The 13,583-nt window shown below is 33.3% G+C and overlaps 2 protein-coding genes across 3 annotated transcripts in view; one reads left to right on the forward strand and one right to left on the reverse strand.

Annotated features, from left to right (window-relative positions):
* LOC148612310 (hemicentin-2-like) overlaps nucleotides 1-11,692 on the forward strand; it is a 32,174-nt gene extending 20,482 nt beyond the window's left edge. Inside the window, exons 6-13 of one of the 2 annotated variants that reach the window (XM_088593622.1) lie at nucleotides 667-723; nucleotides 2,653-2,970; nucleotides 4,297-4,590; nucleotides 4,854-5,168; nucleotides 6,254-6,541; nucleotides 7,989-8,279; nucleotides 8,840-8,951; nucleotides 10,613-10,736. In XM_088593622.1, the coding sequence (XP_088449748.1) occupies nucleotides 667-723; nucleotides 2,653-2,970; nucleotides 4,297-4,590; nucleotides 4,854-5,168; nucleotides 6,254-6,541; nucleotides 7,989-8,279; nucleotides 8,840-8,916 (1,640 nt within the window). In that variant the 3' untranslated portion in view covers nucleotides 8,917-8,951; nucleotides 10,613-10,736. Of the gene's footprint in view, nucleotides 1-666; nucleotides 724-2,652; nucleotides 2,971-4,296; nucleotides 4,591-4,853; nucleotides 5,169-6,253; nucleotides 6,542-7,988; nucleotides 8,280-8,839; nucleotides 8,952-10,612 lie in introns of both variants that reach the window. The other variant, XM_088593621.1, reaches the window with a different exon arrangement.
* Nucleotides 11,693-11,829: 137 nt separating this feature from the next.
* On the reverse strand, nucleotides 11,830-13,367 carry LOC148612311 (neuronal acetylcholine receptor subunit eat-2-like). The gene has a single exon (XM_088593623.1). The coding sequence runs from the start codon at nucleotides 13,092-13,094 to the stop codon at nucleotides 11,859-11,861; it is 1,236 nt and encodes a 411-aa protein (XP_088449749.1). The 5' UTR covers nucleotides 13,095-13,367; the 3' UTR covers nucleotides 11,830-11,858.
* Nucleotides 13,368-13,583: the final 216 nt, after the last annotated feature.

Consider the following 13,583-nt stretch of genomic DNA (forward strand, 5'->3'; position numbering starts at 1 on the left):
CAAAACAATCAATCGAAACGGCGATTTTTTTTCACATCTCTATATCGTATCATATCGTCCATGGTGTGATATCGCAAATATTTAGCCTTCCAAGAAGTACATAAAACGACCAGATCATGAATACTATATTTTAGCTTTACTTAAAATGTGTCTTCATGAAGGAATGCGATAAAATGTATGCGATAAAGGTCTAGGGGTAGGAGATTGGAAATGCACTATATACCTAGAGGTGTACTCTAGGGTATGCAATATAGGGTCAATAATATAGGGTTTAAACAATTACTTCTTATGCAAATACAAGAAACAAATGTCTGAGTCTGTCTCTAACAGCTGTAGCTAGACCTCTGAGAAAATGCAAGAATCTTGCAAAGTCGGTAAAGGGTAAATGATTTTACGCGATTGACATTTGATTTGAAAAATGTCCGATAATTTCGAAAGGCTTTTCTGCAGCTGTTAGTAAAAGAAGAAACAAACAACTGTCGCTGCGCGGATCTTGGTTTAGCATATCATACTATTACAAAGCAGGGTATATTCGATTGATAAAAACAATGTCCTGACATGAAGACAACGGGAAAAAAATACTTCAATTGATGCTAGTTTGCACAATTTAGAAAATTATAACAAAATCAGTTTTTAACTTATAAATTGTGCTTTTTCTATGCACAGACGACGAATGCTTTACAAACTTTTCATCAGACAGTCCACACTCTGGGGCATGCCCGTGTAAGTATTAAAATGAACACGTAAGACTCATTTAACGTAGCAGCAGTCGAAAAGTACACAATTACATTTACTGTGCATATTATTAAAACATGCTATTGGTTGTATATTTTCAAGAGTCGGTGAAACATATCTTCTACCTATTTATAAAGTCAATGCCAACAATTACCGGTCTACTGTAATTAATTTTTAGATAAACGAACCATTAACGATTTGATACAGATGAAATGAAAGAAGATGATCATGCCAAATATAAGTTATAAGAATTAAATGTTTAAAAGAAACATTCAATTCTTAGATTAAAGAAACACTGTTTTGTAAGATTGCATTATTTGTAAAACGTCGTTTTCTGTAAACTGATCGATCAAAGCCCTTCTTGCTTTCTTGTTTCCTGGTCCAGTCTTTTGTTTTTGTTAGTCTTCGTAAGTTGTGGATTCATGTAGACAACTCTCCATTACTTCGTACACATGTACAAACCAGACCGATCCAATGATACGGGGGAGGAACACAGTAAATTTGATCCCATCAAATCTTTTGTTTCAATGGTATACTAAACGTATTATGATATCGGGAAGAATGGAATTGTAGTTCCCTTACAATCAACTAAATTTTTATCAGATCAAAAGTTTATTTTCCTTTTTTAAAATTTTGTAAAGTTTTTATATTATTCATTTCTTTCTCGCCATTTTACAAATTATGAATCAACAGTATTTATTTTAATATGAGTTTGTGATCTTAAGTGAACGTGCCACCAACTGCCTGAGCATCTTGAATATGTTCAACAATTTTTATATTCAAATTCAGCTTGAATAACTAATATATTACATTTAATGTATTACTACTAAATAGACGTACACTTTGCAAACGTATTTACTTTTGTTTTCAATAATAAAGATATCTAATTAGTAGAGAGGTATCAGAGCTCCATCACATTGCATTCCTTCTTATTCAGGTATTCAGAACTTATTTTTAACATCACTGCATGTGATATGTGCACTTCAGGCAAAAACTACCGAGGAATGAAAAAAGAAGTTCAATTTAAAAACATCAAAAAAACACAAAGACGACCCAAATACACGATGTAGACAAACCACCCCAACAAAAACAAAAAAAATACATACATGTATAACTGGCGATAAGAAAACAAGACAGCACACACATGGTGTACATAGATTTATAACACAATAAGATTGTTATGATTGTATAGGATAAGTTTTTTTTACGACGCTGTAAGTTCTTCGAAGATATTGGCGGGTTTTCTCATATCTCGTGCTAAAGAGAAGCATATTGCCTTGAGATCTTGGACAGTTTTTAAATAAAAGATTCCTAACGTAAAAATAAACAAAAAATTAGCTAATAAACATATACTCGACAGTTTAACTCCTTTTTCGTTTTTAGAATTTCGTCAACGTAGCTTACAGCTAGCTGAGATAATAAATAAACGCATGCTTTTATTAGGAAAATATGACACGTTGAACAAATCAGTTTTCATAGTGCAGATGGATACACCGTAACGAGCGACGAGTTCATGATGACGACCATAAAAGTTCTGTAGTGATGCTTTCAATATTGTTGCAACATAACTCTGTTCCAGAAGCCCAATTGAAAATGTCAAGCGCGATACAAAAAGTCTTCGTAGTTACGGCAAACACTGACATAATATATGAGTTGTGATATGAAAACTCCTTACACAGGTGCTGAAGGGATGTTGCCACAAAAGAAAGGAAATGAAAGTTGACAATATACATTTTGATAGATATTAAGGAACTCTTAAAATGTCTGATTTGTACATGCATGTTTTTTTTGTAATTTGTTTCACTATATCAAAATACAACTTATAGATTGTAGGTTTTCATGATTTCTTACATTCTGTGAGGAATGCAACGTATTTATCTCCCTTGAAAGAAAGTGAATTGTACAAATCCTTTTCAGCCTATTCTGTACCAACAATTAGACCGTCAAGTGCTCAACTTACAAGATCCAGAGGGTCGAATGTTACCTTAACCTGCACTATTGAATCATTAGATCCACTAACTGAAGTTCGCTGGGAATTTATCGATCTGAATAATGAATCATGGTGGGTCTTTGAAGATCAGACAGTTCCAAGTAAGGTTCGCGGAGGAACATTAGAGGCACCTTCCTTAGTGCTGTATGATTTTCAGGAAAAAGATATTGGACAGTATCACTGCTTAGCCACAAATTCTTACGGGATGACTAGAGGAGCTCGTCACCTTGTAAAGATGTTACAAGGTAACGGAAATTGTGAGGCAAGAGAATGGTTCGGGATTTATATATAACTATCACACAGAACGTAGTTACGGGCATCCTTTAAAATTGTAAGAAAAATATCGTATTTTTTTCTGCAAGTTGATTTTTTTTGTTTTTGTTTTTGTTTTTGTTTTTTTTAGGGGGCAGGGGTATTTTTGTAATAATTAGGGGAAATGGTTAGAACTGATGTCTAGCGCAAAAAAAAAAACAACCGAAAGAGGAAACAATGACATGGTGAACAAATCGGTTCTTTTGTTGGAGATGGATACACGAGTTCATGTTGACGACCATTGGAGTTCTGTGGTAATGATTTCAATCTAGCAATATAACCCTGTTTCGAAAGCCTAATTGTAAGAAGTCTAGCGCGATTAAAAAGTCTGCGTAGTTACAGCAGATTCTGGCATAACGTATGAAATGTGCTATGAAAACTCTATACGCAGGTGTTGACGGGATCGGTGTTGTAAAACTACGGCCCCTTAAGGAGGACATAATTAACAGGAGAATGCAAAGGAATTGTAATATTTGGCAATGACGAAAATAAAATAAATTAGATAACCACAAATTTGTTTACAGAATATGAAAGCAAAGCAGAATTATAGCATACTTTTCACAACTTAATTTTACAAATCACATTTGATTCAGAAATCTTTATGAAATTTAGTGAAATATATAAACGTTTGATAATGCTTGATATATTTCGAAATGAAATTTGCGAACTTATTTTTCAAAATTAATATTCAAGTTTGTTCATTTAACATGATATGCAAGATAAATTAAATAAGTCTTAACCTAAAAGTTCATGTATAAATAACCTTCGCTTTTTATACACGCACGCTGATATTTAATCCCAGGTGGATTCAAGGGTTGCACGGACGGACCTGTGTCCTATGAAATTGAGTTTTTTAAATGATATATTTTTATGTTAAAACATTGAAAAATACAAAGGATATAAATGTTGTTGCAATAAAAAGTCAAGCAAATTCATTATTTAACAATGTAATATGGTTACTAGTAAAATACACATTGGATTTACATTTTTCTTGAGGAAAAGTGTTTGACCCCGAAGATCCCGTCTGCCACAGATAATGAAGTCTTAAGAAACAATACCCCTGTATATTTTCTAAATCAAAACTGTATAAATTTTGCATAGCACATTCCATTGCGTAAAATGAAAAAGAAACAGATATTTGTTTTGAAACCTGTACATTAGTGAACCGTTTCCTTGCTTGTTTGAATAGGAAAAAAAGCGAAACAAATATTTATCATTTACTTGTTGCTTTATTAACTAATGAACTATTGTTGTTTTAGAGCCACCGACAGTGTTTCCAGCATTTGCAAAATACAACCTTACAGTCGGCGAAACTTTGAACATAGAGTGCTCATTTTGGGCATATCCTGCCGTTCATAAGATCGCGTGGTACAAAAGCGGTACAATATTTCAGGAATGTGGGACAACCGGTCGTGCAAATTCACCCTCTATCAATGAGTCGTCATTGATTATCACAAATACAGAGTCTTGTGACCTTGGCATATACGAATGTAAGGCATTTAATTTGATTAGACATGAAGAAAGACAAGGGAGTGGTTCATATCATGTTGTTGGTAAGTGTAGAGGTTACAACGAGTTGTGTAGTTAACTTCAGGAAATAGAGCTGGTATGAATATTAACTGTTGAAATGTCTTAGGTAGATCTTCAGTCAATCCTTCCTTCACACATCTGCACTGAAGCAGATCAAATGTACCCAGCTACACTAAGCTATCCTATTGTTTTGTTTACGGACAATTTTGAAAAATGAATGAAACAAGAACTATGGTACTAAAAGTACAATACATAAATCAAATTATACTTTGTATATAAATTTCAGCTGCCCCACTGGTCACTGTCCCAGTGGGGTCGATTCAGACCGTAGTGGGACACCAAAGTCGGATCGTGTGTATAATAGAATCGTTCCCCGCTCTTAGTAAGGTTGAATGGAAAATCGAAACCAGTACGTTGAGTGCAGTTTATACAGAAAATGGGTCTGTACCTGCACCCTTCTCACTCACAGGTGGTACTTTACAATCACCAACTCTAGAGATCCCCAGAGCATCACTTGATATGACAGGAATTTATACATGCATTGGGTCGAATGCAATGGGAGTAACTGAAAGTTCACAAGTTACATTTAATGTTTACGGAGGTAAGTTTTATAAAATAATCACAATTTGTTGATATAACATACGAACTCAACGTGAGTAAGTAGGTCTTGTGGTGAGAAAGAGACATCCCTGGTTTATTTCAATTAAGCAAACTATATACAAGTTTACTACATAGGTTAGGCAATAAATTGTTAATTCTGTATTATATTATTTTTTTCTAATATCAAAGCTTATGAGCAACTCGGTGATTGTTTCTAGAAAAGCAGAGGACGCTTGCCCTACCGGTGCACCTGGTTCATGCTCCTAGTTTTTAGTGGAGTCCGAGTTGCTCATTCACTTTTGTCACTTTGTATGTATGATTTTAATTACTTTTCTTTGTTGTATTTGTGTGTTTTCCATGTCTGGTCTTTATCATGGATTATGTTCTTTTGATTTCTGCTAGAATCTTGGTTTTCTTGATTACTCCTAAAATTCATAAAATTATGAAAAACGAAAAATCGATACAGAAAAAACATATCCTGATTTTAGTTCTGTTTCACTCTTTGTTTCCTTCAAAACTTTACATGACGAATTGCTCATTTGATTGGTACTCTAGTTTATTTTGATATTTGACAACAAATGAAATCAAAACCGGGTGTTACATTTTAAAGTACTTTAAGTATTAATCTTCATATAAATCAGACAGGAGATGATTCATGAATCTCGAAAACTCACCAAATCCAGTACAGTTTCCAATTCAGAAACAGTCACAGACTACAAAACCAGTTTTAGTTTGTCGTTTGGATGTTGTACTTTCCAGATAAAAATATACAGATAGTATAAAAATAGGCATTTTACAAGAGTTTTTGATTTGTTTTGAATATATATAGATTTTTAGTAGACAAATATATGGTTTTCTCAAAAATGCAGATCAAAATACAGAATGAACTATCGTTATGCAAAAATGTAGCATATGTCGATAAAAAGGGCATTATTTGTTTGGTGAGTTTTCTTCATAACCTTTATTGTAGGTAGTGTCTGAATTTTATATGGACTGGTACTTCAGACTTCCAACTTATACACTATTGATGCAAAACAAAGGTCATCATTATAAATCTTTGAACCCATAACGATTTTTTATTTGCAGTAAAAGCGACAGTAAATTCAACCAATTATAGTGTAGTGTTCGGTATTGATATTGTCATTGGTTGTGTGGTTGAAGGAAATCCTTCGGTAGATAATGTGAAATGGAAATTTGACAATGGCACTTACCTTGACCTAACAAATTCAGCAAAATATTCAGGGTCTACTACATCGACACCATCTCTTTCTATTATTTTTGCAACTTTCGAAGATGCTTTAAGCTACATTTGTGTTGCCAGCAATGCGTACCATGAAGATAGCAGTCAGGGGACCACACTTACAGTTACTGGAGGTATTATTCACATTATATTTGGAGGTTTATATACAGTTTTGTTTTCTTCAGATACCGATTCGTTGAATTTTCATGTACATGGAAATAATTTATACAGCAGATTAACAATATCCTTATTAAAGTACCGGAAAAAAACTTTTTTGAAAAAAAAAATGAATTTAATTCTTGGTAATTTCTTATAGTTTTTGTGATTCATTTGATTCAGTCACTTTACCCGAGGTTTAAGAAGTTGAATTTTTCGTAGCAAAATGTTAACTGTTTGACTTTTAAAAAACCCAATATGTCTTACATATATATATATGTGATTTTTTACCCTTTCATACAATTTCCAGAGTGAAAGCAGTAACTAAATAAAAAATAATTTCAATACAGGAAAAGCGATAATCAACTCAACCAGGATTCGAACGCTTATTATTCAGAAGTGTCTAAACAAAGAAAATAGACACACACAATAAAGAACACGAAATTATTAAAATAACTCGCACATAGAAACAAAATAAAATTAGCAACGTACTCTCCATTGAAAACTGGACGCATAGGTGGGGTAAGCGTCCTCTGCATTTTTACCGAGATGCTAATGTAATGTCATGTCTGGAGAAGACTAAAGAGAAAAACTGGCACAGAGAACAAAATCGGTTCTCTTAGAGAAGATGGATACACCATAACAATCCACATGTTAATGCTGATGACTTTAATCTTGTAGAAACATAAACATTTTTCAGAAGCATAAATGTAACAGGTCTAGCGGTGTCCAAAAAGTCAATGTAGTTTTGGCAAGCTCTAACATAACGTATGAGTTGTAATACGAAAACTCCATACACGCGTATTGAATGGATGTTGTTACAGATGGTTGGAAAGTTGACGATAAGAACCGAGAATCGTCGTGTATGTCATACATTTTACTTGAGTTTCCTCTCAAGTTAATTAGGATAAATATGATGTATAAAATCCCGGAATATAGATTTGTTTAAAGTCAAAACGTTACCTATACAGCAGAAACTTGGATCAAAGGATCTAGCCTAACGATGATCCTTTCTTGGAATATAATTAACTTTAAATATGAAATCGGAAATATGGCAGGGTTATTCTCATAACTTTGAAGATTTATGATGGAAACATGCCTGCCTCTGACCAATGGTTGTGATGAAATTTTTACAAACTCGAACTAAGAGAATTGTTCTAGACAAAAATGCTAATAAAAGAAATGTTTTGTGGTAATCATCTGAGCGACTTATTACCTCAAAAGCTTTTCTATGAAATAACAGAGTCTGTGTGATATAAGTAACTGAAGTATAAGAAATATAAAATATTTTCCAGTTGACCTAAATCAAAATTAAAACAATTTATTTATTTCATTGATGTTTTGCTTCATTCAAATTTTTTTTTTACAAAGTTTGTGTTTTATTTCCACATCTAATTTTATGCTTATATTTTATCTATCAATTAGACAAACCTGCGGTTACCATAATCCAGACAACAGTTACAGTCAATACGTCATCAAGTTTGACACTGACTTGTGAGGTCAGTGGCACTCCACAAGTACAAGAAGTTTACTGGAAAATAAAAGATGGCAGTTCGTATCGAAATATACCCGTACCATTTACCGGGGGTACAGTAGCCTCCCCCAACCTCGTTTTGACAAATATACAATTTTTACACCAGGGAATGTATGTGTGTTTTGCAAGAAATGCAGTTGGAACAACGGAAAGTTTTACAATTGGTGTAACAGTAAATGTTGGTAAGTAAGAATGCTCAAGAAGTATGGATATGGTCAGTTAAGAATTTAAGGAGGTAGACCTAAGGTAAGGGAAACAACTCTTGAAATCAGTGATATGCTTGTATCATATTCAATTTCACCAAAGCCTATCAAGCTTTCATTTGAAACAGAATAAAATCAATCCAAGTTACTTTGATGCTTACATGAGATTGATGTAAAATGATGAATACAAACGTTCCAATGATTTTTAAGAGCGTGTCCCTTACCATAGGTCTACCTCCTTAACATTTTAAATACACTAGTCCGATTTCCGTTTTGTTATTGTTATCAGTTGAATTAGAATAAAAAAAGTTTGATGTGTCGACGTGTTTAGCATATTTGACCCAGAATTTAAGTTGAATCATTAGGGCAGTACAAGTTGAAGATAATAAAATGATTTGAAAGGACAACCTTATATGTTGTCAATAATTATCTAAGCGAGTTGATGATATATAAGAGTGATTTTCATTCAATCATAAAAGGATGACTTTCTTTAATTATAACATAATAGCTCACTAATATATGTTTTTCCTTTTTATGAGCAACTCGACCGGTGTTCCTAGAAAAGCAGAGGACGCATACCCTACCGGTGCACCTGGTCCATGCTCCCAGTTTTTAGTGAAATCCGAGTTGCTCATTTGCTTTTGTTACTGTGTATGTATGATTTTAGTTACTTTATGTTCTTTGTTGTGTATGTCTGTTTTCCATGTCTGGTCTTTGTCGCTGGATTCATACTTTTGATTACCGCTATAACCTTGGTTCCATTGATTATTTCCCTCCTATGTATTTTTTCCTATGTTTGCCCCATGTAGTTCTTTTGATGTTTAATACAACTATTTCAACAAGGTGGTCTCAACATAGCTTGCCTCAACCCCTTATCAAATTGAAAAGAAAATAAGACGTTATTCGTTTATTATCAAATGCTGAAAATGCTCAGAAAGTTATTTATCTAAAAACATAATCAAGCAAATTCATAATTCAGCTTTGCATTATCAAATCCAGTGTATATGATGAATAATTGTTCACATTTTGTTCTTGAGAAAACATCTGGGGTCCCTGGTTTGACCCCTTAATATCTGAAGCTGTCAATGGCATGCTCGTCGTCTCTAGTTCGATAGATCTTGGGTTCGATCCCCGATTGAGTCACACCAAAAATTCATATCTGCTCCACCAAGCATGTGACATGTAAGGTATAGAGTGCCGACCATTGGGCTCGAAGTTATTAAGTTTTGTTGCTTCGATAGTCTAGCACAAACGATAAAACAGCTCAGCGGGTCGGACTGGAACAAAGCAGGGTTTCTGGTTAAGAAATGCAGGATTTATCTGCATCATGATGTAAATTGCAGTTGCAATCAATTTATCAATCAAGTACTTATACTTGGTCAAACGAGCCAAACCTTTTACACTTTTCGGTGTTTATCCAGTCTAGCGTACTTGCTACAGATGTCTCGTAAGAAATAATTCCTACTTTAAATGAATTGGCGACATTAATTGTTTGGTTTTTTTTTACTGCATTGACATGCTTTAGTATGATTTTTCGATAGACGTTATAAAAGCTGTATGAATCGATTTATATAATCATACACCATTGATTAAAGTAAAGTGAATAAAAGAGGTCTAATGAAAATATTTTTTTTTTTATTTCTAAAGGGACACAATTATAACTTCGTTTCCATAATAAAATGGTTATCAGGTAAAGGTTAGCTAAGTGACAAGTATAACACTCTTTAAATGCAACGCAAAGAAACTAAGGGAAAACTAATGTTATGTATTCATCTAGACATACTAACAATATCGGACGAAACGCATTGATCTGACTTACGACAAGCACAACTTTTGAGTATCGTTGATAACGCGAAGTAATTTTTGTTAATAAATTGTGTTTTTGTCAATAAAAAAGTTGTTGCAAAGTAAACATGAACATTGCATTTATCATGAGTGAATATATTTGCTGCAATAATAATAATGGAATAGTTATTGGAATAATAATTTGGAATTGTTTTATCTTACATGCAAGATAAATTGAAATGAAAATTTCCTTAAATACATATGATTAGCTATTTACTGGTGACTACATCTTCCATATGCAGACACTTATCCTTGTAAAATTGCTTGTTGTATTGTGAAAAATATGTTTGACTCATTTTTGATACCTTCTACTCGTGACAAATCGGAAAATTATCAAATCAAAAAGAAGGGATATCACATATAAAACATTGTAATAATTATTTATCCCCTTAAATCATCTAATGTATGTAATTTTCAGTGTAAATTAAGTTTGTTACAATTGTGTGGTTTTAATTTTTGTTTTACAGTTGAAGCGATGTGTCCTTGTGATTGTGCTTACAAAGAAAGACTAGCATTCTGGGCGACACAAAATAAAACCAATTATACAATGGATGAACTCAGGGTGATACTTGCCCCAGTCATTGCACAGATAGAGAAAGAGCTCAAAGTTGATACCAAAAACCTCTCATCTTCGATAAACAAGCGAATAAGTGTTAAAGATTCGAGGCCTTCTTCTGTATCTATTGGGGTAGTAGGAATAGTATTCCTTGCTTTGATCTTTGGTATTGTAGTTTTGATAGATATATTTTCTTTGCCACAATACTTAGAAAATTTAAAGCAAATATGGAATATTCAAAGATGAATTGTACATAATGTATATGATGGAATTGATTGAGCTTGTACACCGGTATGTTAACAACAGTATATAATATTGGTGGTATTATTGTTTTTGGTGGTAAAGATACAACGGACAATTTCATTAACATGAGAAAAAAATGCTTAACTATAAAGTGCAAAGGAAAATAACAGCGAACAGAGGATTTCTTCACAACTAGCTGTGATCATCGCGTATATTACCACATCATTTGTACATATCGACAAATTCCTGAGTAGTTTGTTTTATATCAATAGTTTGCAATGGAGACTGGTGATTGTTTTAGTAAAGAATAAAGTAAATAATGCAATATTTTCAAACCATTTCGACTTATGTCGTACATGGATTTTTGTGGAGTTCGTATAATTTGTGTGTGTGTGTGTGTGTGTGTGATATTCACATTTTATATCTGATGTTCATTAAATGCATCATATCATTTGCAGCAAACCATTTTCTGTGATAAGCCTATCTATGCACATCGTAAAATTTCAAATGTAGAAAACTTAAAATATATACACAATACTAGTAATTAAAGGTTTCCGTTTTATAACATTTTCTACTCGCAAAGCTCCATTGCATAAGCACTCTTTCGTGAAAACACAGCTAATAATATGAAAATATTTTTCGCTACTTTATTTCTGAAATATATGTTTACTTGTATCATTGATATTAATACTGACATATTAATATTGACATTGTTTTTTTTAATAAACTTTCAACATTTACTACTGAATACCTTTGACTTTTTATTTTAAAATATATATTGTACACATAAGAGTAATTCTTGTGGATCTTTTTTTCTCTTAATGTTACGAGCTTAATGCGAATTCCGCTTCCTAACAATTTGGGCATTCCAGGTTATTCATAATAAGCTACATACACACAATTCGAAAAGTCTCTTATGACAATACAAATGAGAAAAATACACATGCTAATATAACATTTATGAAAACTGATAGCCTAAATAGGATTCGGTCAAGCCTTTTGGCAAATACCTTTCCTTCGATATTATGAGTGACTTCTTCATATGACTTTGTTTCTACGACTGAGTTTGTCCTCTTGTCAATAGAAGTCGCGTCTTCCGTTCGTTCATGGCATTTTTTGCACATGTTTTTGCACTGAGTACAAGTGACCCTCCTTAAAGATGATAAACTTAACCCTATGTCAGATGTATTGCATAAATTTACAATCAATGTGCTTAGAATAACCGTTATTCCACTCATTATCAAATTAATACATATAGTTATTTCAAATACAAACATGTTCCTGGAGCTTGACGGTAATTCTGCCGTCAGAATTGTTAGCAGCAAGACGAATGCAAGAAACATTGACATGCTCAAGTTTATTTTCTCTCCGCTGTCTGGTGGGACGAGAAAACAACATGAGTTCAGAAAAGACAGAAGAAACACTGGTAAAAGCATAGTTATAACGTAAAAAGATGGTCGTCTTTGCATGCTTATCTGGAATCTAACGGCAGAATAATTTCCAAAACTATCAGTGTAATAATCAGTCTGAAAACCGGTCCCAAGTAGATCCCATTCATCGTTTTCAACGTAATAGTCTAAATGTGGACCAGTCGATGACGTCAGCAAAACCATGTCTGACGAATCCATATACCACTGCTCAATTTCATAATAACAAAACTGCGTATCAAAAGGAAATTTCGTTAATACAACCTCACACTGAATTGTAACGTCACCAGTGGGCCACCAACCGACTGTACCGTCTGATAATATTGACACGTGATCAGTTCGTATATTATGATGAAGGTATTTACTTGCTCCAACGCCATTTGACACGATTATATCTGGCATCCATATTTTTTCAGTTGGGACGTAGATATGATCGGTGTCACTATATTCAGATTCATTCCAACGCATTAATCCATCGGACCACGTGATATCCCAATATACATCTCCCGTAATAGAATGGGATTTTTCGTGAACTTCGTAGATACTAAGCAAGTATAATTTTACATCAACTTCAATCTGCGTATTTTGTGACGTCAGGGGTTTTACGTTAGGGTTATAGTTTCGAAATAAATCTTCATGCAATTTTTTAACCAAGTAATAATCCCTTTCGCACAAATTGTGATGTATAACACCCACTATAATTATTAAAAATAGAAAACTCATTTCAACTGCAATGTAGCTTTTCTCTTTACCAGTTCTAGCACTAAGTGTTTATTTTCCAACGCCTAGAAAAATAGTGCCGTTTGGATAATCAACTTTAGGTATTTATTTCTCTGTGAACAATAATGTTACAGGTTTTAATCTCCATTAACGAGAGCGATTGCTATAATGTCGTAACACCCAAGATTTCATTTGATGAATCAATAGGTTTCATAGAATAATTCCCCGTTCTTTCCGACTTCTCAACAAAAGATTACACAAAAACAGTCCCTTGTGCTCCGGTACGATGAATATTATATTCCCATCTATTTTAACAGGTGTGTGGTCGAAATAGTCATTGAATCCCTAGGTCATATAATGTTTTATTCAAGAAGAAATTGAATAAAACCAATATTGCAAACATTTTCTGAATATGGACATTTAAACTGTATGAAAAATTAGATGTAAATTAAAGCACTTCATTAATGATTAACAGGATATCAAATGTGGAAA

Source organism: Perna viridis, chromosome 7 (assembly GCF_037379345.1).
Source record: "Perna viridis isolate PV_CMFRI_1.1 ecotype Kerala chromosome 7, ASM3737934v1, whole genome shotgun sequence".
Classification (NCBI taxonomy): Eukaryota; Metazoa; Mollusca; class Bivalvia; order Mytilida; family Mytilidae; genus Perna; species Perna viridis.

What these genes read in the sequence shown, in the direction of transcription:
- LOC148612311 (XM_088593623.1), bottom strand. Translation starts at nt 13,094, where the DNA reads ATGAGTTTTCTATTTTTAATAATTATAGTGGGTGTTATACATCACAAT.